The sequence below is a fragment of the Ascaphus truei genome, chromosome 15 (genome assembly GCF_040206685.1).
Source record: "Ascaphus truei isolate aAscTru1 chromosome 15, aAscTru1.hap1, whole genome shotgun sequence".
NCBI classification, from domain to species: Eukaryota; Metazoa; Chordata; class Amphibia; order Anura; family Ascaphidae; genus Ascaphus; species Ascaphus truei.
This window is the reverse complement of record NC_134497.1, coordinates 14213431-14238683: the sequence shown is the minus strand read 5'-3', so window position 1 is coordinate 14238683 and position 25253 is coordinate 14213431. Positions and strand designations below refer to the sequence as shown.

Sequence of the window (25253 nt, the reverse complement as noted above, 5' to 3'; positions counted from 1 at the left end):
AATCCCCTCTTTTTACCATTTTATTTGTTACACGATTTGACCAGGGGTTCACCCCGGAGCTACGCCTCGCTATGTGTAATATTGGGTGGCACCCTGGAACGCCCCACTCATCTGTGAAGTTGCCAGTGTTTCTGCCGTGCATTTAAATTCCCGTCCAATGGGAAGATTCGGCAGCCATTTTGTTTCCCCGGGAGGGAAATTTAAAAGCGGTAACTTCACCGATAAGTGTCTTGTAAACCAGGATGGGGGGGGGGGGGGGGGTTTCAGGTAGCATGGTTCAGATCTGGGGGGACCCTCCATGGCTCAAATACTGTAAAAGAAAAGAGCAGCCAGGATCGCCGCTTTAAGATGGGTTGGCCCCCCCCCAGGTAATAAAGAGTTAAAGTAGCATCATATTCCGGGCCCTTGAAACGGCAGATATTGTAGTATAAACAGAACGGAGGGTAGCTGCACACTTCCTGCTTCACAACAAATTATTCTGCTATTACACATTACTGGAGCCCTATACCAGGGGCGGCCAACTCCAGTCCTCAAGGGCCACCAACAGGTCTGGTTTTCAGGATATCCCTGCTTCAGCCCAGGTGGCTCAAGCAGTGGCAGCGCCGGGAGGCGGCTTCACTAGGACCTAGAAAATGGGATTTTCGGCCCTTACTTAAATCAGGAGTTCGGGCTGGCTGGAAGGGTATGAACATGCTCGGTGTCACTATACAATGCAGCAGGCTCATTTGCAAAAAAAGGAATAAGGGCTTCCCTTCCCAAACATGAGCGGATGCTTCATCCGGTTAACACTGCACGTTTGGGCGTTTAATCGCTTGCCATCCCCCCCCCCTCCCCCCCCCCCACCTTGGGATTTGCTAAACCAGGGCTGAGTTCCAACATATCTCAAGGTCTGTTGTCAGTGAATTTGCCTTGGTGTGTCCTGAGACACAGATGTAGGGTCACTTAGTTCATTTGGGCCTTGGGGTTTCCCAGCAGCACATCCCGAGGCTGTTACAGACACAGTGTTTAGGAAGGACACAGAGCTGCTGGTCAGTGCCATAGGGACCTGCCGTGTATTCCTGTGCAATGCGTTGCAGCTCAGTCTGCCACTAAAGAGGCTTCCTCGTCCCTCTTTGGTTCATCAGCTTCTTCTACCTGGACAGCCTCAGGGTTTCGCCTCCTGCTCCTCTTTCCGTGTGTGTGTCTCCTCCCCCCCTCCCCCATGTCCCTGCTCAATCAGAACAAGGCGGCTCGGAGCACCGACGCGCAGAAAGGAGGATCCTGGGGATGTGTCTTATTTCTGCTCCTCATCCTCGGTTAGAGACGTCACCTCTATGGTGGCCTGTTCGTCCTCCCCTTCCCCAGAGTTGCAGGGCATGGCTACCATGGTGCCGCCGGCCTGGGTTAGGCTTTGGATGGTAACGCCCAGCCCCTGCAGGGTAAGGAGCTGGATCGGGCTGACCATTTTGAGTACGGTGCTGTTGTCCTGCATGGCCGCGGTGCTCAGGACGGTGAGGTTGGAAGAGTCAGGGTGAAACTCCAGCGTGTTGGGGAAGTTGCTGCCTGAAGGGGCGAGTATCGTGTAACCTCCCATCACGGGGGAGGAAGGGGAGCTGCCCTGGGAGGATGAGTTCTTGCCCAGCACCGATGAGGAGGGAATGGTGGATAGGAATTTGCTGAAGGGAAGGCTGGTCAGCTGAGAGAGGGACATCCCCTGAGGCAGGGTGATCTGCATTGGCTGTGAGGAGACCTGCGAGGTGATGGCAGCAGGCCCGGAGGTGGCGCGGGTCAGCCGGGGCCGCTTGGCCGGAGGGGGGATACTGACCGGTGTCAGGGTCATCAGCACATTGTTGAGGTGCTGGGATTTGTGTTTCAGCTCCTTGGCTCGCCGCCTGTGCTCGTCACACTGCTGCTCCAGCGCTGGAGAGAGAAAACACAATGAGGGGAGATAACACAGGCAGACACCGTGAACTCTGCTCCTAAAATAACACACCTCGTTTAACCTTTCTACTGCCACATGGACCTTATACATTGCGCTTTATGTCCCTTCCCAGGTGGAGGGGTTAGTCACTGTACCTCTTGGACACCAGTATACTCGTCATACCTGAGAACTAGCCAGTTCTTCTAAAAAGGTGAATTGTGGAGTCTACATTTCCAGAAAGTCTGAGTCTCTTAACCATAGGTTTCAAACAGCTGAGCTGTGCTAAGTTCTATAGTAAGGGTAAGAGCATTTATTTTAAAGAAGTGTCCTTTTCTTTAGCATTTTGTGTTTTGTTTTTTAAATGTGCAATTATATATTAACCCCTTTGCTGTGAGACAGAATAGCAGCGCATCACTTTGCATGTTATTATAGCTGCATGTTATGATATGGCTCTGCATGTTATTTTATTTATTTACAAAATATTTTACCAGGAAGTAATACATTGAGAGTTACCTCTCGTTTTCAAGTATGTCCTGGGCACAGAGTTAAGACAAATAATACATGTTATTAGATCTACGTGTTATGTCGCGCTGCGTGTTATATCACTGTGTCATAATAATATCATGAGATATTAAGTATTTTAATCAATCTGGTGCTTCAGGGGTTAATGTAGCTACAGTTTGATTTAAAAAAACAAAAACACAATATATTGGGTTTATGACAGGTCAAGACTTTGCCTGGTTCTGTGCTGATCTTCAAAGAGGACTTAATTGGGGGGGCCCTTCGCTAAAAGTGACATGTGTCGTTTAGAGGGCAATAAATGATAGCCAGATACTATTCTGTCAGCCTCAAAGAAAACTAAATGTTCTTGAATTATTACTGGTGCATCCCAGAGAGAGGTGATACAGAGGTCACGCAGTAGTTGGAGGGTTTTATTAAAAATGAGAATATCATGTGACGTCATCTACTGTGTATAATAAGAGTTACATATCTGTAATTGTTGCAAAGAAACGCACGCAATGAGACCACACACACTGCATGAGTAAGAGGTGCCAAGGACAGACATCCATTTGTCACTCAAATTTAGGACCAAGACGGTCATAATTAGTTACGTATATTAACCCTTGTTACAGATCTAAGTCACGTGCTCACTTGTTTGCTATTCGTTACAGGGGGTATATTGGGGCGGATTTAGGGGAGACTCTTACTCATTTGAGGGAAATCTGTGAAGGTGAAGAGTGGGGCCGCTTATGAGTTGTGTATTAACCCTTGTCCCGTGTGCAGGTAACGTGCTCACAGGTGTGCCGCACGTGACACTCTGCATGTATTATTTCTGCTTTGCCATGTGTTACAGGCCCCGGGGGCATGGAAGTGGTGGTACTCAGTACTATTCTACCAGAGTCAGTGCCCCATCATTTTCCCTGTTTTATACTCCACATTAACCTCTATAGGAGCATTTCTCAAAGTCCTCAGGCTACAAATGGGGGGCAAAACTAGCTCAGAAGGGAAAAAACTTCTCCCAGAAGTCTCATTCCTCCAGACGAGGCGTACAGACACAGAGAGACCGCGGAATGTTTCCATTCACCCCTTTCTCATCACCATTCCCTTTCTCAACCCTGATCCCACCATTGCCGTGGTGTTATTCCCACGTGTTCACTGATTTGCAAGCCGTCTTCTGGTAATCGTTCTCTATGTGAGCTGGATACCCTCTCATAACAACTGACCCAACACCGAAATCCCAAGGTCTTGTCCCCACCCACGGCTCTTCCAAGACCTGCTGGGAGAGGTACCTGCTAAATCCCTGGTATACTGCTCTCTGGACCGGTCCATTTGGCTTTTGTGACCGGCCAACACTTTCTTGATCAGGTCCAACATGCCGAAGTTCTGGACGATGTTGTTGAGCAACACGGCATCTTTCGAGGAAAGAAATGATTAGAGGAAGTTAGCAGGTGTGTGAGATGGGAGGGGAGTTTGCACGCGTCTGGTTGGACGGACAATACTCAGCGATGTGATCGTGCCACAGACGGGTGATACGACCCTCTCTTACCCTGCAGCTGGATGGGGGGAGTTTGCATTCGCTCCTTCAGCCCTTTCATGGTTTCCAGGAGATCCTGGTGGAACTCCTGGATGACCTCCTCCAGCAGCCCAGCGTCCTTCAGGCCCTGCCAGAAAATGAGTGTGTCGTCTGCAAAAAGGAGGACACAGAGGAGGAGGTAGCGGTCAGCAGAACGCAGACAAGATCAGGACCCCAAACACAAGGCCATAGCCAGACAAGGACATTTTGCTGGCAGTGAGGGACCAACATTAGGATCACAACCTACATTGAATCCTACATTTTCTCCAGTGCCCATAAGGCTACTAGAACATTGAACCGACTTCAAGACATGCACATGTACCTTGTAGGATCCCCTCAAGTATTTCCGTCTTTCTACCCACTCAAAGAAAAGTATCCGGGCACTCCAGTTGTCTTGATGCAAAAAAATAAAGTGTTTACTAGAATAGGGCCGACGTTTCAGTCCAACCTCCAACCTTTGTCTTTATCTTGACCAAGGTCCGAGGTTGAGCCGAAACGTTGATCCTATTTTAGTAAAACACTTTATTTTTCTATCGAGACCGCTGGAGTGCCCGGACACTTTTTATGTTCCCAGCTATATTACAAGTTCCTTCGTTGGCAACTTGATCTCATGTGAGCCCCGTGGCAGAACTACAGTACCGCGAGTGCGCCTAGTCCTTTATATCCACCTCTGGCTATTTATGGTATATTCATATTGCTCTACAAATCAACTAGCGATGCAGGAGTGACATTGCTAGTTGAGGATTCTTAATGCGAGCATGGGAATGTTGACGTGTAGATTTTTGGGGGGTGGCTAGTTACTATACAAAAATCTCACTGCTTTCAAAGGTCTTTTCTCCAAATCTGATTCTGCACGGTCCAAAAGAACTCTCTGATAAACGCTTCCCGGAGACTATAGATATATCTTGGATGCTAGGGAGGTGATAAGGCATCTGACGTTCCAATCAGCTGGTGTTACCTGCATGTATCACACGCTGCTGAGATGTTCATGGTTTGTCTTTGCACATGATGTTTGAGAGTTCTGCATCACACACACACACACACACACACACACACACACACACACACACACACACACACACACACACACACACACACACACACACACACACACACACACACACACACACACACACACACACACTTGGTCTTGGACTCTCCCCTGTTCCTACCAGCTGAGCATCTTTGGTTTGATACACTCACCATGCACAGGTGAGTTACAATGTCTTAGAGGAGTCCACCCATCCTGTGAGATGTTTCTATGGCTAACAAATCCTGCTGTTGGCTCACACCAGAGCCAGCTCCTACCTCCGATGGTGCCAGTCCAGTCCCCCGAGCTCTCACAGGTTTCTATGGTGATGGTTGTCGGCGTTCCATTCACTGCAAAGCCACACAAAGAAAGGTATATATACATTGTATGTGCTGTGCTTGGGATGGTTGGGTGATCTGAGCATCGAATGTTTCCTTCTGCATAGGGAAGTTACAAAGGTGCTTGTATAGCACCATACACTGATCTGTGCTCTGTCCCCCAAGCTACCAAACCACAAACACACCCACTTACTTTGTAGATATCATCTTATATTTTATTCTCATCAATATGTATGATATATTCCGTGATATTTGTTCAGCCCTACATTTCACATTGTATTAAAAGGAGCCTTCTTTTCTTGATTGAAGTAGAGGGGTTCTCCGGAGCTGAACCCCCAATTAATTTCAGCTCCGGGGGACGCCCCGCTTCCCAAAGTACAGACCTCCGAAAGGGAATGCTGGTATCTCAGCGGAGTTCAAAGCTCCCGTGTCACGCGTGGGCCAATAGGAAGCCAAATCTGATGACGTCACGGCTTCCTATTGGCCAGCAGAGAACAGGAGCTTTGAAACTCTGCCAATACATGAACCATGCTAGCCCAGCGGAGACCTGAGCCCCCGACGGAGGTAAGTACCTCCGGAAGCAGGCGGTCCCTGAAGCTGAAATTAATGGGGCTCAGCTCCGGAGACACCCTGCTCCAATCCTATGTTAGAAAAAAAAAATTGGCCTGCATGGAGTACCTCCTTAAATAGGTCTTAAAACTGGCAGAATGTGTTATCACAATAACTGGTTTCCGTTAGCCGAATCCCCACGGTATGCTGGTAAGGGGGGCGATGGCTTCAGGGAAGTCACTGGTGCGAGTTACGCAGCTTCACTCGCCTAAATGCTCTAACTTCTGGAGCGGCGTTTATGCCGGCCCTGGTTACAGCATCGGGGACAGGTGTGATGGGCGGGAGACGCGCGTGCGTGAGGGCTTCATTACCGTCACTGGTAGCCGGGGTGATGGGAATATACTCAGTGGGGGTCTGGCTGCAGAGTGACATGCGTGGTCCTGTCAAGTCTATCTTGGTGCTCCGACACGTATTGGAACAGACCTTGGAGTGCTGATAAAAATCCAGTTCCCCCGAGTCCATGATCTTCCTGGGTGTCAAAAAAAGGGAACATAGTTACATAGTAGTTACATAGTTACATAGTAGTTACATAGTTACATAGTAGATGAAGTTGAAAAATGACGTATGTCCATCAAGTTCAACCTATGCTAAACTTAGATGATAGATACTTTATCCTATATCCGTACTTACAGTATATTGATCCAGAGGAAGCAAACACAAAACCCCAGTGTCACATCATCTAATGATATCTCATAAGGGGAAAACAAATTCCTTCCTGACTCCAAGAATCGGCAATCAGATTACTCCCTGGATCAACATCCTTCCCGTGTTTACTTATTTGGTATATCCCTGTATACCTCTCCTTTCTAAAAGATTTCCAACTTTTTTTTTTAAAGATATCTATTGTATCTGCTGTCACAGTCTCCATGGGTAATGAACCCCACATTGTAACTGCCCTTACTGTAAAGAACCCTTTCCTTTGTTGCTGGTGAAATCTCCTTTCCTCCAACCTTAAGGGATGACCCGGAGTCCTTTGTACTGCCCCTTGGGATGAATAGTTATTTTGAAAGCTCCCTGTATTGTCCACTTCAGGGCCGTCTCCTTTCAGTTCCATTCCTCTCTCTCGCTCCTCTGAACCTGCCTTCCCCTTATATCAGATTCCCTTCCCACCCACAAGAACTAATCTCCCACACTTCCCGTCTTTGGTCCTTATTCAATAGAGAACACATACTCACAGGTGCAAGAAAAGAGCTCCTTTTAAATAGCCCTCAAACCCAATGTAATGAACGGATTACATGTTTAAAACGTAACTGTTTAATACAAATCCTTCATAGGAAACGGTTGACGAGCAAATTACATTTAGACAACAAATACATTTAAATAAAAAGATCAAATCCCACAGGATAGTGAAAAATAGATAGTTCCCAGAACTGCAGACTATGTGTACGCCAGCGGTATTAGAGAATGTGTGTAACTACATATAGCGGGGTTAGAGAATGTGTGTAACTACATACAGCGGGGTTAGAGAATGTGTGTAACTACATATAGCGGGGTTAGTCCCTGACAATGCAAAACTAGGGGACTGTAAAAGGCAACAAATAATGTTACCTAATGGTTAGACCCTCCAGCTTAGAGAAGGAATTTTAGTAGTTCATAATGTCTGTATTTATTCCAAAAGGTGTGGGGGGGATACAGGACAGGGATTTAGCCGTATAGACAATGTTCAAAGCCACATACGTGGTTTGTAACTGTGACAAATGCACAACTTATCTTCCAGAGTTACTCCTTCTTGGAGGAACAGGACCGGTTCAAGGTGTCTAGATATATGGCTGAAGTATTCTAGACTGCACAGATAGTTACCACTTTTAGAGAGACAGCAGGCCACGCTTCGGCAGTCTGCTCTCTGTCTCTTAAGTAATTCAGAGGTCACACTTAGTTTATAGCTGTATGGTAGGACACGTTGGTCTGTCCTTATCTATCTCACAGTAATCGTTTAAATACCTAAGATAACAGGAGTGGGTTTTTATTGCCGGTGAAGAGACGGGACAGGTTTTAGCGGTCTAGTCTCATGTTTTAGGTCATTCAGAGTTTACATGTGGTTTTAGCTAAATCAAGAGACTGGTTTGTATTTGCCTGTCTGACTCTCAGTAGTTAATAGGTCATTTTAATGAACCAGTCTAGTTCCAGACCTGATTTAACTACATTTAGAAACACTTTGAAACACCGTCTAGGTGTGACATAGTGTTAGTATTATTAGCTGCTGGCTAGCAGTGTTCTCATTAGAAAAAATGGTGAATTTGAGATACAGTGGAGGATTAGATACAGCGTATATAGAAGCACAGAGTGGAGCTATAGAGTAGCTTTAGGAGGTAAATATGGTACACTACGCCTTTAATCAGTGATATACCAGCCATGTTGCCAACAACTAGAGCAATATTAGCAGCCTAGATGGTGCGTGGCAATAAGGACCTAGGTACATATAATTATCTAGCCACAGTGACTCAATATCCCAACCCCCCGCATCAAACCTTCTGCTTTAAAGAAAGTTGCTACTAAGTAGAAGTGGAGGCCACCCGTGAAGAAGCGTTAACTTGCGCGAAACGTACGTTGGCGCGCGTCGCAGTTCTGCGACGTCCGCGCAGAGTGAGGGCGCGGGTGAACATACAGTGCGTCTCTACCCATACAGTGCTTAGTATACTGTGATACTTTCTAGCAAGAGTTATTATACTTTAAAGAAGAAGCTGTCTGTACCATTCTACTAGCAACTTTCTTTAAAGCAGACGGTTGGATGCGGGGGCTGGGATATTGACTCACTGTGGCTAGATAATTAAATGTATCTAAGCCCTTATGATCACCAGCAGCTAGGTTACTAATGTTGCTCTAGTTGTTGGCAGTGTTGAGGGGGCTGGTATATCACTGATTAAAGGTGTGGTGTACCACATTTACCTCCTGTAGCTACTCTCTGGCTACGGCCCCCCCATGCTGCACACACGCCGCCGCAGCCGCGATTGGCGGTCTGCAGGGGAGCGCGGGGGGCGGGGCCATGACGGGGCATATATCTGCCCTGCCATTGGCTGCGCGCCGACCACATGACCGCGTCGCGGCACGGGAAGACATAATTCTTGTCTTCCCTGCCAGCGTACGCATCACGGCGCTTTGCGCGCCCACGCACAGCCACTGGGTCCTGCCCCATAGAGGGCTGTGCTGTGGTGTGTGGCGTGCGTGCCATAGCGCGCGTCGCGGTGACCACCGGGGACTCAGCCTTTGGCTCCACTTTGTGCTTAGCCATATTAAAGCTGCAGTTCAAGCGATATCCTACGTGTTTTTGTTTTATATATATATATATATATATATATATATATATATATATATATATATATATATATATATATATATATCAGTTCTGTACTATGAGAAAATACTTGTAGCATTGAAAAAAAATTTTTTAAGACATTTTAATTTTTTAGTGAAGAAACGCGTAGAGAAGAGCGTTTTTTAGCTGCTGTCACACTGTGATATATATTTTGACTCTATCCTCACTGCCCACCTCATTACGGACTGCCTTTGGGAGTGCAGAGAGACTTCTCTGATCAGCCCCTGCATCGCGGGGTCACGGACTACAGACCTCATATCCGGATACACTAACATTGTGGAGGACTTCCGGGTCACATTGTGGTGAGCTTTTTCCTGTATCCCCTGCTGGATGTCGGTTCAGCAGAGCTGAGAAAACCCAGACAGAGAGAGGGCGCGCCATCCAAGGCACAACGTGGGCGGTTGGCGAATGAGTATACTCATTATATGCATTTATTTATCCTGTGTTTGTGAGTTCGCATTTGTTGGTTTTATTCATATTCATTTTTATTAAATTGTATTTTTTCATGCTGCACTAGGATCGGGCGCTTTCTTTTCTTGTTGTTCATATATATATATATATATATATATATATATATATATATATATATATATATATATATATATCAGTTCTGTACTATGAGAAAATACTTGTAGCATTGAAAAAAAAAATTTTAAGACATTTTTAATGTATTATTATGTAACAAGCATTTTTTGTCTCTATAGCAACCATTTACCATTTACATCCCCTTCCTCTTCTGAAACAGACTCTGGCACACCCCTTTTTCAGCCCTGCCCTTTTTCTAGAAGTGCACCAATTGTATCTAGTGACTGCCTGGTCACATGATCATCCCCACAGAACTTTGCATCTTTGGTCCTCTTCTGCTGCACTGACAACCATTTAGTGAACCCCGAGCCAAATCTTCGCCGATCGATCGGCAACTTAGCTAATTACTTATCAGTGTGTTTGTATTGTATTTTGTATATGAAGATTGTATTGATGCACATATTGAATGTATTTTCTTTTTTTTTTTTTTTTTTTTTTTTGAAACGGCAGCTTTAACTGCTGCTTTAAAGGCTATTACTATATACGCTGTATCTAATCCGCCGCTGTATCTCAAAGTCACCATTTTTTTGTAAAGAGAACACTGCTAACAAGCAGCTAATAATACTAACACTATGTCACAACTGTTCCGGAGCTGAACACTGTTAATTTCAGCTCAGGGGACCCCGTGCTTCCACAAACTTACCTCCGAAGGCGGGTGCCGGCATCTCGGCAGGCATAAAAACGGTGTGCCTAATATAATGGCGGCTTTAAATCTCCAATAGGAAGCCGTGACATCATTCAGTGCGGCTTCCTATTGGCCCGCTTGACCAGAACCTTTAAACTAGTAGGAGATACTGGCACCCCCTCCGGAGGTCTGTATCTCGGTAAGCTGGGGGGTCCCAGGAGCCCAAATTAATGGGGTTCAGCTCCGGAGACCCCCTGCTTCAATCTTATAGCAAATACAAGCCAACAATGCAACATGTAGTGCTGCCCTAGTGTATTTATATTTACTAACATGACCTCTGTTTATCGCCCAAGGACACAGGGACCTGCTAACGCCTATCTTGTTCCTCATATCATTTTGCCAGCGAGATGTCGGCCCCAACGGATAACAATATAACCGGCGCGTGCCGATGTGGAAACCCCGGGGACGGCTGACCTGAGCATGACCCCGTTCATCCGGATCGCCCTCTTCCAGTCCTTCAGGGTGGATTTGCCGGCCAGATGGACGAACTCTTTGGGACTGATCAGGTGATCGTTGTACTGTCAGACAGGAGGGCAGGATTACTAATTACAACAACAACAACTTTATTTCATATAGCGCTTTTCTCCCAACGAGACTCGCAGCGCGTCACAAATAGTGTAGCACGTGGTACGCAGAATTGTACATAGAATATTCGCAGGCATAGGTCCCTGCCCTGCAGAACTTACAGTCTATGATATTGCTCGCTGAGACTTGCCCAAAGCCACAAGGAGCTGATACCGGGATAGGGACCAGGCTCCCCTGCTTCACACTCACTGTCGTTATCAGAGAGAGCGCCTTTACTCACTGAGCCGTTCCTTCAGGCGCAAGCAGCGCGACGCTGCAGGAATACTCAGGGATTATGGGACAAGTAACCCGTTCGTGCTTCGCGGGGGATCCCGTCTCATGCTCTCGTTAAGAAACGATAACTATATCACACCATGTACCTGTCATTATCTTACGTTTACGCTCCCAAGGTTTAATCAGCAGTGCCTTTTAAAAAGTGCCTGCCTCCTTGGTCAGGAGATTTGTAGGTTACATAGTAGAGGAGGTTGAAGATGTCCATCGAATTCAACCTATGCTAAATGTAGTTGACAGATACTCATCCTATATTTGTATTTAACTTGGATCCAGAGGAAGGTCAACAAAAACCCGCAGTAAACGTTTGCCAATTATGTCTCTTTAGGGGAGGGAAATAACTCCTGACTCAACTAATTGCAATCATATCCCTGTATACCTTTTCTTTATTAAAAAAAAAAATATGTCTAACCTTTTCTTACATAAATCTACTGTATCTGCCATCACGGTCTCCATGGGTAATGAATCCCACATTGTAACTGCCCTTACTGTAAAGAACACTTTCCTTTGTTGCTGGAGAAATCTCCTTTCCTCCAAATCTCAAGGGATGACCCCGAGTCCTTTGTACTGCCCTTGGGATGGAAAGTTCCCTTCGAAAGTTCCTTTTATTGACCTTGAATATTTGTATAAAATCATATCCCCATCTTTTCTAATGTAAACAATCCCAATTGGGATAGCTTTTCCTCAGAAGCCAGACCTTCCATCCTCTATACTAATTTGTTGGCTCTTCATTAACTTTTTCCAGTTACATAAAGCCTTATTTTTTTTTTAATGGAACGGTGCCCAAAACTGGACTCATATTGAAGGTGTGGCCTTACTAAGGATTTACAAAGTGCCGAAAGGATGCAGTCTTCCCTTCTATCCAGGGCCAGGTTGACATCAGTAACAAACAGCTGTATGAAGCTTTGATTAAAGCTGCAGACCAAGCAATATCCTACATGTTTTTTTTAATAAATCTGTACTGTGAGAAAATACTTGCAGCATTATTTTTAAGCCACTCTGAAAGACATTTTTTATGTACTATAAAGTAACAAGCATTTTTGTTTATATAGCAACCATTTACAAAGTCACATCCCCTTCCTCTTCTGAAACAGGCTCTGCCACACCCCTTTTTGAGCCCTGCCCTCTCTCTAGCAGTGCACCAATCTAGTGACGGCCTGGTCACATGATCTTCCCCACAGAACTTTGCATCTTTGGTCCTCTTCTGCTGCACTGACAGCCATTTAGTGAACCCCCCCCCCCCCCGAGCCGAATCTTCGCCGATCGAACACAGGAGAACGGATCGATAAGCAACTTAGCTAATCACTTATCATTGTGTGGATCGTAGCCCTCCATAGCTGTAGAGGCCCATGAAGCGTGGCACAACTCTGCACTGGCCCATCTGACATAGAAAATGGTTAATTGCTCACAACTAGAGAAGCTGCAGGATAATACCAGTGTGGTGAAAATATACATTTCCTCTGTGATGCATCAACACAAAGGTGGGCAACTTCGGTCCTCAAGGGCTTCCAACAGGTCAGGTTTTCAGGATATTCCTGCTTCAGGAGAGGTGGCTCAATTGAAGACTGAGCCACCTGTACTGAAGCAGGGATATTGAGTTGCCCACCCCTGCGTTAACAGGATTATTGTGGCACTGGTTAATCCCTACTTGTGTTCAGGCACCATGCAGATAACGGCAAAGCAGTGTCGAGATGACCTGTTACACGAAAGGTAGGAGACGTTACATTGAGGTTTCCATAATGCAAGTGCTCACCTGCACACACTTGACGTTGATGCCCGGGCATACGAACTTCCTCCAGATCAGGTTGGCCTTGCTCTCCCCGCAGGTGATGGGATAAGCCATCTCTGTCTCCACACCTTCGTCTTCGTCCTCGTCCTCCTCGTCGTCGTCGTCCTCCTCCATCTTCACTTCTCACAGAACGTTATGGGGAGGGGGGGTAGGGGGAAGGTAGAGAATGAAAACGTATTAAGATTGTAAGCTCTTCGGGGCAGGGACTTATTTTCTTACTGTTGCTTTTATATCTGAAGCGCTTTATTCCCATTATGTGTTATATTACTATAATAGTAGGTCACTAGGCCACAGTAAGTGGATGGCGCTACATAAATACCGTCAGCCCCCAACAGTTAATTATTTCTATTTCTGTGTGCATTCTGGGGGGTGGATTTTGTTCTGTTCCTACACGTAGTACCTGGATATAGCGGTGTAATACCAGCACTAGACGTTGCTTGGTTAGCACATTAAGTGACCTCTGAAGCAGCAACGCAAATTTATTCCCTTCAGGGCCCTGGTCCCTTTCTATTAAAATGAACATGATTATCGGCACAGTAGGATGATGAAGATCTCTACAGATCTATAGCCGTCGCCGCTCATTCCATCCCGGGAAAATACCACTTCAATTAGTCAAAGTGTGCAGAGTGTTTCAATGCCAAGATCAGGCAGAGGTCAGCACCTGTAATTACTGTAGGTGCAGTAATGATGGCTTGTGGGCCTCTGCTCTGCGGGGAGAAGACACGCTCAGTTTTCTGGTATATTCAGTGGCAGGGGCGACACGACCAGTACAAGCCACGCTCTTTTAACCCCGAGATACAGATTTAATCTCACCAGAGAGCAGCACAGATCATAGATAAGGGTTGAACACTGGCCCCCCTGCAGTCTGTGGCCATGAGGGACAAGTGTCCCGGTAAGGACAAGCGCAGGACACCTTGTACAAATTGGTGGGTGTCATCTAATCTCGGAGCTCAAACAACGATCCACAGGCAACATCTTTGAGAAATGATTCCTGACTTAAGAGTGTAGACCAGCGGTGGCCAAATCCGGTCCTCCAGGGCCACCAACAGGTCAGGTTTTCAGGGTATCCCTGCTTCAGCACAGGTCTGCAACTGATTGAGCCACCTGTGCTGAAGCCGGGATAACCCGAAACCCTGCCCTGTTGGTGGCGCTGGAGGACTGGAGTTGCCCAGCAATGCTGCAGACACTGGGCGATAGGTCCTCTTTCCATACCTAAGACTGCTTCTTTCATCTCTGTGGCTGCATTGAAAGCTGCAGCCGCCGCTGCCGCCACACTCTCCGACTCCAGGGCCTCTTCTGCAAAGCTTCTGCAGACAAAACAACAAGAGATCAAGGAACGCAACAGGGCTCTGGGAAGAAGTTCATCTTGAGATTAACCCCTTTTCCCGCCAGTCATTGAGGTTAAACCTTCTGCTGGTTTCTCAGGATACAGTATCCCCCCCTACCCCCCCAGACAAAAGGTGGGAAGACAATGACAGCAAGTCACTCATTTACACATAGCATTATGATAAGTGTGTGGCGTAACTCCTCCCACTGCGTCATACAACCTCTCCACATTATTGGCTGTGTTGAGCAGAAGCAGAGAACGTAAACGCCTGATACATAGTTTGCCCTTACACGTGTGGGCTGCCCACTGCGTGATAATATACCCCCTGTGCTGCACTGCTGGAGGTTTTTGAACGCTGTGCCTTGTATCTCCATTGGAAAACAAGTTCTTGCAGGAGCTGGTTGCCATGACAAAGCTGTGGGAGGCAGATCTGTTCAGCCTGGAGCAGGCAGAAGTGCTATCTGCTCTGTCTCTGGAGGCTACAGTGACGTGGCAGAGAAAGCATAGGGTACAGCCTGAGAGCACGTGAGTGTCTGAGTCTGTGCGCCTTGGTTTGTACATCCGCATGGGTTTATATGTATATGTGAATGTTTGCGTCCGTACGTGTGTTCATCTGTATGTTCCTTGGTATCTGATCACTTTCTAATGCGTTTTCTATGGGTGTGATACGCTTGTATCTGTTTCTTTCCGAGTGGAAACCTTGCATTTCAAGTACAGGACCGTCCCATGCAAACTGCACCTCATGCACCATCCACACTGCACCTCGTGCACCATCCACACAACTGTCCCTGATGTTCCCTGAGAAAGAGGGTTAAGGTGGTCCATTGTCTGGCAGTAACAGGGTTAATATGATGATATTTCCCCCTGAAGCAGTTTGGGGTGTAGACTGCACAGACTCCTGAAGCAGGATGCACACTACTTTCTAAACTGGATCTACAAGGGCTCTTGGCAAAGAACCCTTTATATACACACACACACACACTAATAGGTTTGTTTGAGTACTGTGTGTGTATTGGAGGCAGTCTTTGGTGTCCTCTATAACAATCTTCTCCGACTGCATGTTTAAACACATGTAACTTTGCTTTCTTACAATACACCTGCTGTCTGATACTGATTTTCTTGCTCTGAAATTAGGTTGTGCATTAGCAAAAAAAGGGGGGGGAAAGTATGGAAGATAAAAAAAAAAACACTTAAGCCATAGCGACGGCATCCAGCTGAGAAATGCCGGACTGCCACATCATGCCTTGGCAGCGCCATGGTGCCCAAATGGCAAACATATTTATCCAAAACAGAATACAAAAAAGTATATTCTGACTCACAGGCGTCTTTAAGGCATTATGAGAAAGACCCTTGTGAGTCCAAACATCAATTTTTAGATTGTGTTTTGAATAAATATTCGTGTCATTTTTCATTTGAGCTTCTCTTCTTATTGTACACGTCATGCAGGGCACTAATCACGTCAAAGTGTTCTAGGTTCATCAGCCTTTTGCTGCAGCTTAGAACCGATACATGGATTCTGACTACACTGGCTTCAGAAACGATATGGAGTCTGACTTTGTACTAATGCCGGATCGAACGTTCGTCCAAAAAACGCCATCAAATTATTGTTCCTAAGTTCAAAACATGACGGAAAAAGGGGTGGGAGGGGGGTCCCTGCTCAGCTCTTTATTAACTTACTGAAGGGGTGCTATCAGGGATGAATAACGATAAACAACGCGAGAGAGAAAGAATCCCCAGCGATGCACTCTCCTCCACTAATAATTGAAAATAAAATAAATTTTAATACTTCAATGAAAACACTAATTACTATTAAAACCTCAAAAATAAGCACCTGCGCATTACACCATCAGTGAAAAGCGAGATTTTTCCACAGACAAGGGATACTGTTATATACCCTAAATCAATTCATTGGACAAGGTCCTATATGAATATATATCCTGCTTAGGTCAGACAGAGGGGAACATGAACCCCACACTTTGTGTGCAAAAGGAATATAACTATGAGAGTTGCACAACGGTGCCTGGTAACTCGCGGTGGGTGTTAAAACACTATTGCTATTTGCATTGGAGATAGTACATGCAGATATCACTTGTATTCCCAGCAATATTGCATCCCTAGATTCAACTGTTCTCAAATGAACAGTATGCAAATGCCCATATGATTCATTTGAGAACAGTTGAATCTATTGCTGGGAATACAAGTGATATCTGCATGTGCTATCTCCAATGCAAATAACAATAGTGGTTTAACACCCACCGTGAGTGTTATACTATAGCCACTGGTGGCAATACCAGGCATCGTTGTGCAACTCTCATAGCTATACTCCCTTTGCATACAAAATTCCATGGCTGGTGGAATTCCTGCTCCCCGATGGGACGGACGGGATTCCTACCTGCTCGTGGTGATCAACACGGTTTTCACTTCCTCAATTCGGGCACCGTCCATGCCATTGTCAGGTGTTGTGACAACCACCACCTCCTCCACGTGCATGCTGACATCTGGCGTGGCCATGGCTGCCCAGCCACAGAAGGAAGGTTCCCCAGGGTGCTCCTGTAAGAGAGGAAAGGGGTTATCTACAAGTGTTTTTCCTACTTAGGGTCGTGGCAAATTAGTCACTGGATCATCGCTAGCCAGTGGCGTAACCACCATCCCGCTAAACCCTACAATACAGGTGTGGCACAGTCAGCCGGCGCTGGAAGTTGGACCTGGCGGCCGCCAGAGGGTTGGGCCCAGCTTCTGGTGCTGGGGCCTCTGCTTGCTGCGGGGGGTCAGGGCCCGTTCTCCGTGGGCAATTCCTCCTCCCCCTGCCTGTTTCCCTACCCAGAAGTCGGGTCCAAGTGCATCTTCCGCCCATGTGGCCAGCCGTCGCCGAGCACGATAGCTGGCTCCCTCACTGACAACACTAAGCAGCCCTATCCACCCCTCCTGCCCCCCAGGTAAAATTCTTAGGGGGGGGAGAATTAAGTGAGAGGGGATGGGGTTTCACGTAACGTCGGTGTATAGTTTTGCCACATTAAATAAAGTCAAGCTAGTATATCTGTTTGTCTTTTCTTGTTTTTATGAAAACTCGGGTCATCATTTGTTCGGTATGTCGCAGTCAAAAATGTGTTTCTTATACTGGGTCACAAGAATCAAAAAACTTGAAAAAAAACCCTGCTGTACACCATGTACATTATGCATGTGGGGGCGAAGCAATGTAAGGACTCGGGCCAGGACTGGAGAGTTCTGTAAAGCACAGGAAGATCCGCAATATAAAGTTTAGATTTTGACTATTATTTTCTACCTGCTTACAGTAATCTCACCTGTATATAATGTAGCATCTGGAGCCAAGTTCTATGGGGGTAATACAACTGTTGAGGTATCTTATGGCCATTGTCCTCAAACAGGACTTGTAACATAGTAGATGAGGTTGAAAAAAGACGTACGTCCATCAAGTTCAGCCTATGCTACATTTAGATGACATACTTTATCCTATACCCGTACTTAGGCTACGCCCCCAGTGGTCACGGCGGCACGCGCGCCGGAGCGCCTGCACCCGTTTCAGCCGCGACCTGTGGTCTGTGGCTGTGCTTTCAGAGCAGGAGATCCGACGGGGGGCGCGGCCATGACGTCACGCGGCTGGTTCACCCTCATTGGCTGAACCGCCGCCGTGATGTGGCCAAAAGTTTCTAAACACTAGCTAGCTGCTAATAGCTATAGGCTCACACTGAATGGCGAGTAATTGCCCTCCAAGTGTGTATGGAGAGAGCAGATCTGAACATGTAGTAATCAGGATGATACTGAATAAACTTAGAAACTGGCTGTTATATGTTGCAGTATAATTGGATGCTGGCATCAGTATCCCTTTTATGTATTCTAAGTTCCATATATACAGCTCAACCCCGTTATAACGCGATCTGTTACAACGCGAATCCGCTTATATCGCAATGCCAGCGTGGCTCCCAATTTTCGTATTTATGAATACTTTACAACACGATTATTGGTATCTTAAATACTTTATTGTACAATGCATACAATTGTACATTATTTCTAACGCGATCCGCTTATAGCGCAATGTGATTCTTTGGACCCCAAGCACAGCGTTATAAGGGGGTTGAGCTGTATATATATATATTTATTTCGGAACCCACTGATTTATTTCAGATCTCTGAGCTACAAGCTCTGATGTAGTGACCGATTCTAATCGGTTATTACTACAACCGGCACTGGATCCAGAGCCCTGGAATAGGACTCTTACTATGATCTCTGCTGCACACTTAAGTTGTTTTTTAATACCCAATATTTATTTTATACATAGCCTTTTCAACACAGGAGCATGGTGTTAAAACAAATGGTGTTAAAAAGGATTGATGTTTATCAATTATTTTTCTTACAGTACACTGATTTGTATCTATCAATTATTCCCTTTGTCCCTAAATGTTTCATTCTTGCATAACTGTGGCGTTCTAGCCATCCGGACACCGCCAAAGCCTTATTTCATGGGAGTAACACCACATTTAACGCCGACTTAAAAACCATAAATGCTGGGTCCCGGCATTAACCTTAACGGACTACAGGGGATAGGCAAAGATACGATAATGTCTCCTTTGCTTCTCATTATCATGAACGTCCGTTATAGTGAACGCTATACTCTTAAACATGGCGTAATGTTATTGTCCTTTGTGGATACTGCGTTACTATTAACTTAGGTTAACAACGCATTTACTGACACCAACCTGCGCTCGCGCACACTGCAGCAGAAAGATTGGGAACCTCTACTGTCTAATAACAGTGTTGATCAAAAGAAAGATCAGAAAGTTTCCCCCTATAATAAGCACGCTTTGTCATATATTGTACCTATAAATGGACTTATTAGCCCAGCAGTGAATTACTGCAAATCAGGTCAGTTGACCCAGAATCACCGGAGAAATCAAAAATAAAAAGGAAGAATTGGGGTAGCCCGTAAAATGTGCCTGGACTTTGCAGAACTCCTGTCCATTTAGCCTGTGTACCCTAAAATGCCACTGCAGTTGCATGGCTTTTTAAAGACGTTTTCTATATTATTAAAATCGGATTTATAACTTTACAATCCAACTTGTTTTAACATTCTGTAAGCATTACATTACAAATTATGGCAAAACAGAAATACGGACCCCGGGGTTTCACAGAAGTAAAATAAAAATAATTATAATATAAAATAGAGAGAGGATTTCTATTTAAAAAATGATCTTCTATCATATGTGTTGCTCTTTGTGTATGTGTGTGTGTGTGTGTGTGTGTTGTGTACTATATATATATATATATATATATAAAAATTTTAAGGACTCAGGGTACACAATAACAGTAATAACCCAAAAGATTTGAGCGGGTGCTTCTGCTAACGTACTAAACTGTACTACGTGGAAGGGTAAAAGATAAATTAAAAAAAAAAAAACCAGACACACAAAATGGTACAATAAATGTATCTGTACTAGCTGAACATTTCAGCTTACCAATGGAGGAGCTCTTGAACAAGGCTCTATTGAGAAGCCAAAACGTAGAGCTAGTAAAGACACATTTATTGTGCCATTTCGTGTACTTTTTTCCCCCTTACACATATAAAAACTGAGAGCAACATGTTTGTTTGAAGATTTTTTTTAAATCGCAATCCTACCAGATTAAAAAAATATTTAAAAAAAATCAGGACAGAAACCAAGGCTCTTCATCCAGAGCTGAACCGCTTTAACTCCGGGGATCACCTGCTTCCCAAAATACATGCTCATAAAAGTTTGTTGCAGGGATTTAAATGACTCTCTCTCTATATATATATATTTTATGTATGTGTATGTATATATATATATATATATATATATATATATATATATATATATATATATGTATATATATATATATACAGTGGTCGACAAATCACCAAAAAATCTAGTCGCCGAACAAAAAAATGTACTCGCCACCTAGTACCACACGTGTGCTGCTTGGGCCAATAGGAGGTCGCCACGATGTTAAATCCACTCGGCCGGGGCGAGCAAATGTATAGGTTTGTCGAACACTGTATATATATATATATATATATATATATATATATATATATATATATATATATATATATATATATATAACCATAATACTGAGTTAAGTTATGGTGAGTAAAAAAAGTGACAAAAACCCTCCATAGGAAAGCAAATATGCAAATATAACTGTATGCTCACCTGCATGTCTTAGGCAGGTCTGCAACCCCGCCTTTCCCCACCATCACCCAGCATACAGCACTTCCACTGCAGCAAGGGATTCTGGGAAATGACATGCAAATGAGCACACAGTGTCACTTTTTGCTTCAATAACCATTTTTAACATGGTTCCCTATAGGCTTAAGCTTGCTGCATGGTCACAGCTTTGAGCACAGCCAGGGTTAAGGTGCATACCCAGAAAACCACCCACAGACAGCCGTTTCGACCTATAGGGAACCATGTTAAAAATGGTTATTGAGGCAAAAAGTGACACTGTGTGCTCATTTGCATGTCATTTCCCAGAATCCCTTGCTGCAGTGGAAGTGCTGTATGCTGGGTGATGGTGGGGAAAGGCGGGGTTGCAGACCTGCCTAAGACATGCAGATGAGCATACAGTTATATTTGCATATATATATATATATATATATATATATATATATATATATACAGTGTTCGACAAACCTATACATTTGCTCGCCCCGGGCGAGTGGATTTAACCCCCGGGCGAGTAAATATTGGCCCAAGCAGCACACGTTTGGTACTAGGTGGCGAGTAGATTTTTTTGTGTGGCGAGTAGATTTTTTGGTGATTTGTCAACCACTGTATATATATATATATGATTAAAAAATCACTGGCACTCCAATGGAATTCAATAACGAATAGGTGCATGTCCCATATAAATAATAAAAGTATACATTTCGATCCCACAGGGGGATCTTCCTCAGGGTGGTGCACCCTGTGGGATCGAAACGTTGGAGTTATGTGCTGTATTTAATACATTCATTTTCATTCACCTGAGTGCTGTCTCCTTTTTTGCTGCTATGCGGTAATGTATACTTATATATATATAAATATAAAAAGATCACTTGTGAGCACATTCACGTCTTAGGCCGCGCTAATAGACCTGGCTACGGCGACGCAACAGCGATTTTTGCTTATAGTGTTAGGAGACAGCGACCGGGGTGTGTGGCCATGAGCGGTTCACCCTCATTGGCTGAACCGCTAACGTGCCCGCTGACGTCACTGAAAAATCAATGTTCATAACTTCCAGCGAACGCGAACAATCCGAGTCACCTTTTGCCCGAGATCCATTTTTAAATTGAACCCCTAGAAGCTAATGCTTGCTGTTAACACAGCTTTTAAGCACAGCATGGGAATAAGATGCAAAGCCAGAGAAACCACTCCGAGACATGTTTCAACCTTTATGGGTCTCATCAGTGTGAGGTTGGTTGTACTGGCTTTGCAATTTTCAAGGCTGTAGGATTTAGCATACACATTTTAAGTTATGGTGGGTGAAAAAGGCAACAAGAAACCTCCACCGTATTGCATATAGCAAATACAAAGATAACTTGTGAGCACATTCACGCCTAAGGCTGGTTCTACAGTGCGTGCGTGCTGCAGTTTTAGTTGGCTGAGGTTAGTCAGCCGTTCTATAATGGTGCCACGCGCGCACACGTCAGGGAGCGTGGAATCGGCCGCAGATGAGAAAAATAAAGAATTTGCATTGCTACTGCTGCTGAAAATTTAAGTATATGTGTGTATATGTATGTGTATGTATATATGTGTGTGTATGTAGAATGTTATTAAAAAAATTATTAAAGGATTCATTTATTTATTTTAAACCGCATTTAAACACACACACACACACACACACACAGTAACTTACACTCGCGCACAGTATACACACAAAACGTGTACGGCACGTGCACGGCCGCACACAGTATATAACAGCCCTTACACCGGTCTGCAACCATGCCCTTCACCATTGTGTGTGTGTGTGTGTGTGTGTGTGTGTGTGTGTGTGTGTGTGTGTGTGTGTGTGTGTGTGTGTGTGTGTGTGTGTGTGTGTGTGTGTATATGTATGTACAGGCAGTCCTCGTTTTACAACGCTTCGTTTTACAACGAATGGCTTATCCAACGCTATGCAATGCATACCTATGTTCATTTTTACAACGCCAAAACGGCTTATCCAATGCTCTTACGACACTTTGCAACGTTGTTTATGTGTGTGTATATATATACACATAAACAAGTTGCAAAGCGTCGTAAGAGCATATATATATATATATATATATAATATTATACTATATAATATATTATTTATTATGTTATATTATATATATAATACAGTATATACACTATATAATGTATGTGTGCTGCATATCTTATTGCCTGCATAAAATATTTGGCATATTTTAGTGTTAAAAATGCCTTCAGGAACGGAACCTTTCATTTAAACAGTGTTCCTATGGGAAAACGTGTTTCGCTATCCAACGCCATTTTGAGTAACGCATTGTGTCGGATAACCGAGGACTGCCTGTATAACAAAAACAAAATCACAGGTATATATGTGTGTGTGTGTGTGTGTTTATATATATATATATATATATATATATATATATATATATATATATATAATCAAAATCACAGGTATGTATGTAGGTGTGTGTATATATATATATGTATGTATATATATATATATATATATATATACACACACACACCTACATACATACCTGTGATTTTGTTTTTGTTATACATACATACATACACACACACACCGCTGTGATTTAATGTTATATATATACACACACACACACACACACACACACACACACACACACACACACACACACACACACACACACACACACACACACACACACACACACACACACACACACACACACACACACACACACACACACACACACACACACACACACACACACACACACACACACACCTCCCCCCCAACCCCAGGGCCTACACGCCCTGATTTCTCAGCCTCTCTCGGGGGCGAGGGGGGTATAATATGGGTATATAATGGGGGGGTGCGGTTTCCCAGATAACAGGCCGGGGGTTCCGGAGGGGCAGTTGCCATAGTAACATGGCGGGTGCTGGTGGCACAGGCCCCGGGGTTGGTGACGCACGGCCTTATAACGCGGCCTCGCACGCTCCCACCTCCCTCCCCCTCCGCACGGCCCGCCGTCACGTGCTGACGCTCCGCAGGGACCCGCCGGCCGGACGCCGGTGCGTGAGGGGGAGGCGGGGACGGAGCAGGAGGAGGTGCAGGCCGAAGCCTGTGCTTACCTGCCGCTCTCCTTGGAAGAGGGGCGGTGTCCCTAGCCCGCTCCGGTGTACTCGTTATTGTTTATCGGTTGCTGCCGGTTCCTTTTTTTTTCCACCGCGAGGCGCGCGCCCCCTTTTTTTTTGGTGACGCAGGCGGAGGGAGCAGGCCGCGCGCACTCACGTGCTCCCGAGGGGGGGTGGGGGGGAAGCTGTGTCACGTGATAGGCGATATGGTCCCCCAAGGCCCATGAAAATAGTCCCGGCCTTCGCGTTCTGCGCATGCGCGGCAGAGGTGCAGGCGCTTCTTCCAGCTGTAGATGTGTGGGGAGGCTTCTCCATGAGAACACACCATGTTATCTGCTGGGGTATTATTCCATTAACACACTGATACCCAACAAGCTCTGAGAAACTCCAAACATTACCACATTTTGTGTGTGTGTGTGTGTGTGTGTGTGTGTGTGTGTGTGTGTGTGTGTGTGTGTGTGTGTGTGTGTGTGTGTATGTATGTGTATATGTATATATATATATATATATATATATATATATATATATATATATATATATATATATATATATATAAAACCTATGGCCGGTGGAGTGTGATTATAACCAGACCTATTGTTGCAGGCATACCCCGCATTAACGTACGCAATGGGACCGGAGCATGTATGTAAAGCGAAAATGTACTTAAAGTGAAGCACTACTCTTTTCCCCACTTATCGATGCATGTTCTGTACTGCAATCGTCATATACGTGCATAACTGATGTAAATAACGCATTTGTAACAGGCTCTATAGTCTCCCTGCTTGCGCACAGCTTCGGTACAGGTATGGAGCCGGTATTGCCTATTGGGCGATGTGTCCTTACTCGTGAGTGTCCTTAAACCGGGGTATGCCTGTATAGTGTTTTCCATGTACTGTATCATGTTATGTACAGGTAGTCCTCGCTATCCAACGTTTCACTTGACAACGAATGGCATATCCAACGCAACCCTATGGGCCGTTTTTCGACGCCGGAATGCGTTATCCAACGCTCGCCGCCGCTGATTAACATGGGACTCGCTTTACAATGGTTTCACTATTCAACGCTACTTCCAGAACGGATTCCGTTGGATAACCGAGGACTGCCTGTATATAGGGCCAACAGGGTACGCGGCACAATCACAATACAAGGGAAATAAAGTACGAATGGTGGGGATAAATGTAATGGGTAAATAATATATTGGGGGTGGTGACTAAGAGCTGACAATCTAAGGCTGGGGTCTTGGTGCCGCAGACGGTGTGGAGGTGTCCGCACGCTGAGCGATCAGACTGCCTTAAGGCAATGAGGGCGCCCAATGAGGGCGAACCAGCTCCGGAACGCCCCTTCATGGCCTGTCCACCATGGCCAGGGAAAGCACCCGCTTAGCTCATAGCCTCCGCGCGGGGCGAAGGCACCAGGGCACCAGCCTAAGTGGTATGTTGGAAGACTCAC

At 45.2% G+C, this 25253-nt stretch overlaps 1 protein-coding gene across 3 annotated transcripts; it reads right to left on the bottom strand.

Moving 5' to 3' along the window:
- Nucleotides 1-6: 6 nt before the first annotated feature.
- On the bottom strand, nt 7-23979 carry GMEB2 (glucocorticoid modulatory element binding protein 2). Of its 3 annotated transcripts, none has more exons than XM_075571697.1 (10): nt 23802-23979; nt 16898-17055; nt 14391-14485; nt 13143-13297; nt 10949-11052; nt 6263-6420; nt 5178-5354; nt 3948-4085; nt 3691-3813; nt 7-1899 (listed from the first exon to the last, which is right to left on the bottom strand). In XM_075571697.1, the coding sequence occupies exons 2-10, from the start codon at nt 17014-17016 to the stop codon at nt 1274-1276; spliced, it is 1695 nt and encodes a 564-aa protein (XP_075427812.1). In that variant the 5' UTR covers nt 17017-17055; nt 23802-23979; the 3' UTR covers nt 7-1273. The 3 variants fall into 3 exon arrangements, with proteins under 3 accessions (XP_075427812.1, XP_075427810.1, XP_075427811.1); XM_075571695.1 differs by lacking the exon at nt 23802-23979 and adding an exon at nt 17808-19965; XM_075571696.1 differs by lacking the exon at nt 23802-23979 and adding an exon at nt 17808-19961 and having other exon boundaries at nt 5283-5354.
- Nucleotides 23980-25253: the final 1274 nt, after the last annotated feature.

Bases quoted from the DNA above. Each gene is read 5' to 3' on its own strand.
- GMEB2 (XM_075571695.1), bottom strand. From the start codon at position 17,936: ATGGACGTACGTCTTTTTTCAACCTCATCTACTATGTTACAAGTCCTG. The intron at 17,056-17,807 runs GTGAGATTACTG...CCTCTCTTACAG, and splicing joins AGATGCTACATTATATACAG to GAGCACCCTGGGGAACCTTC. The intron at 4,086-5,177 runs GTGAGTGTATCA...TCCTTTTTGCAG, and splicing joins TTGTAACTCACCTGTGCATG to ACGACACACTCATTTTCTGG.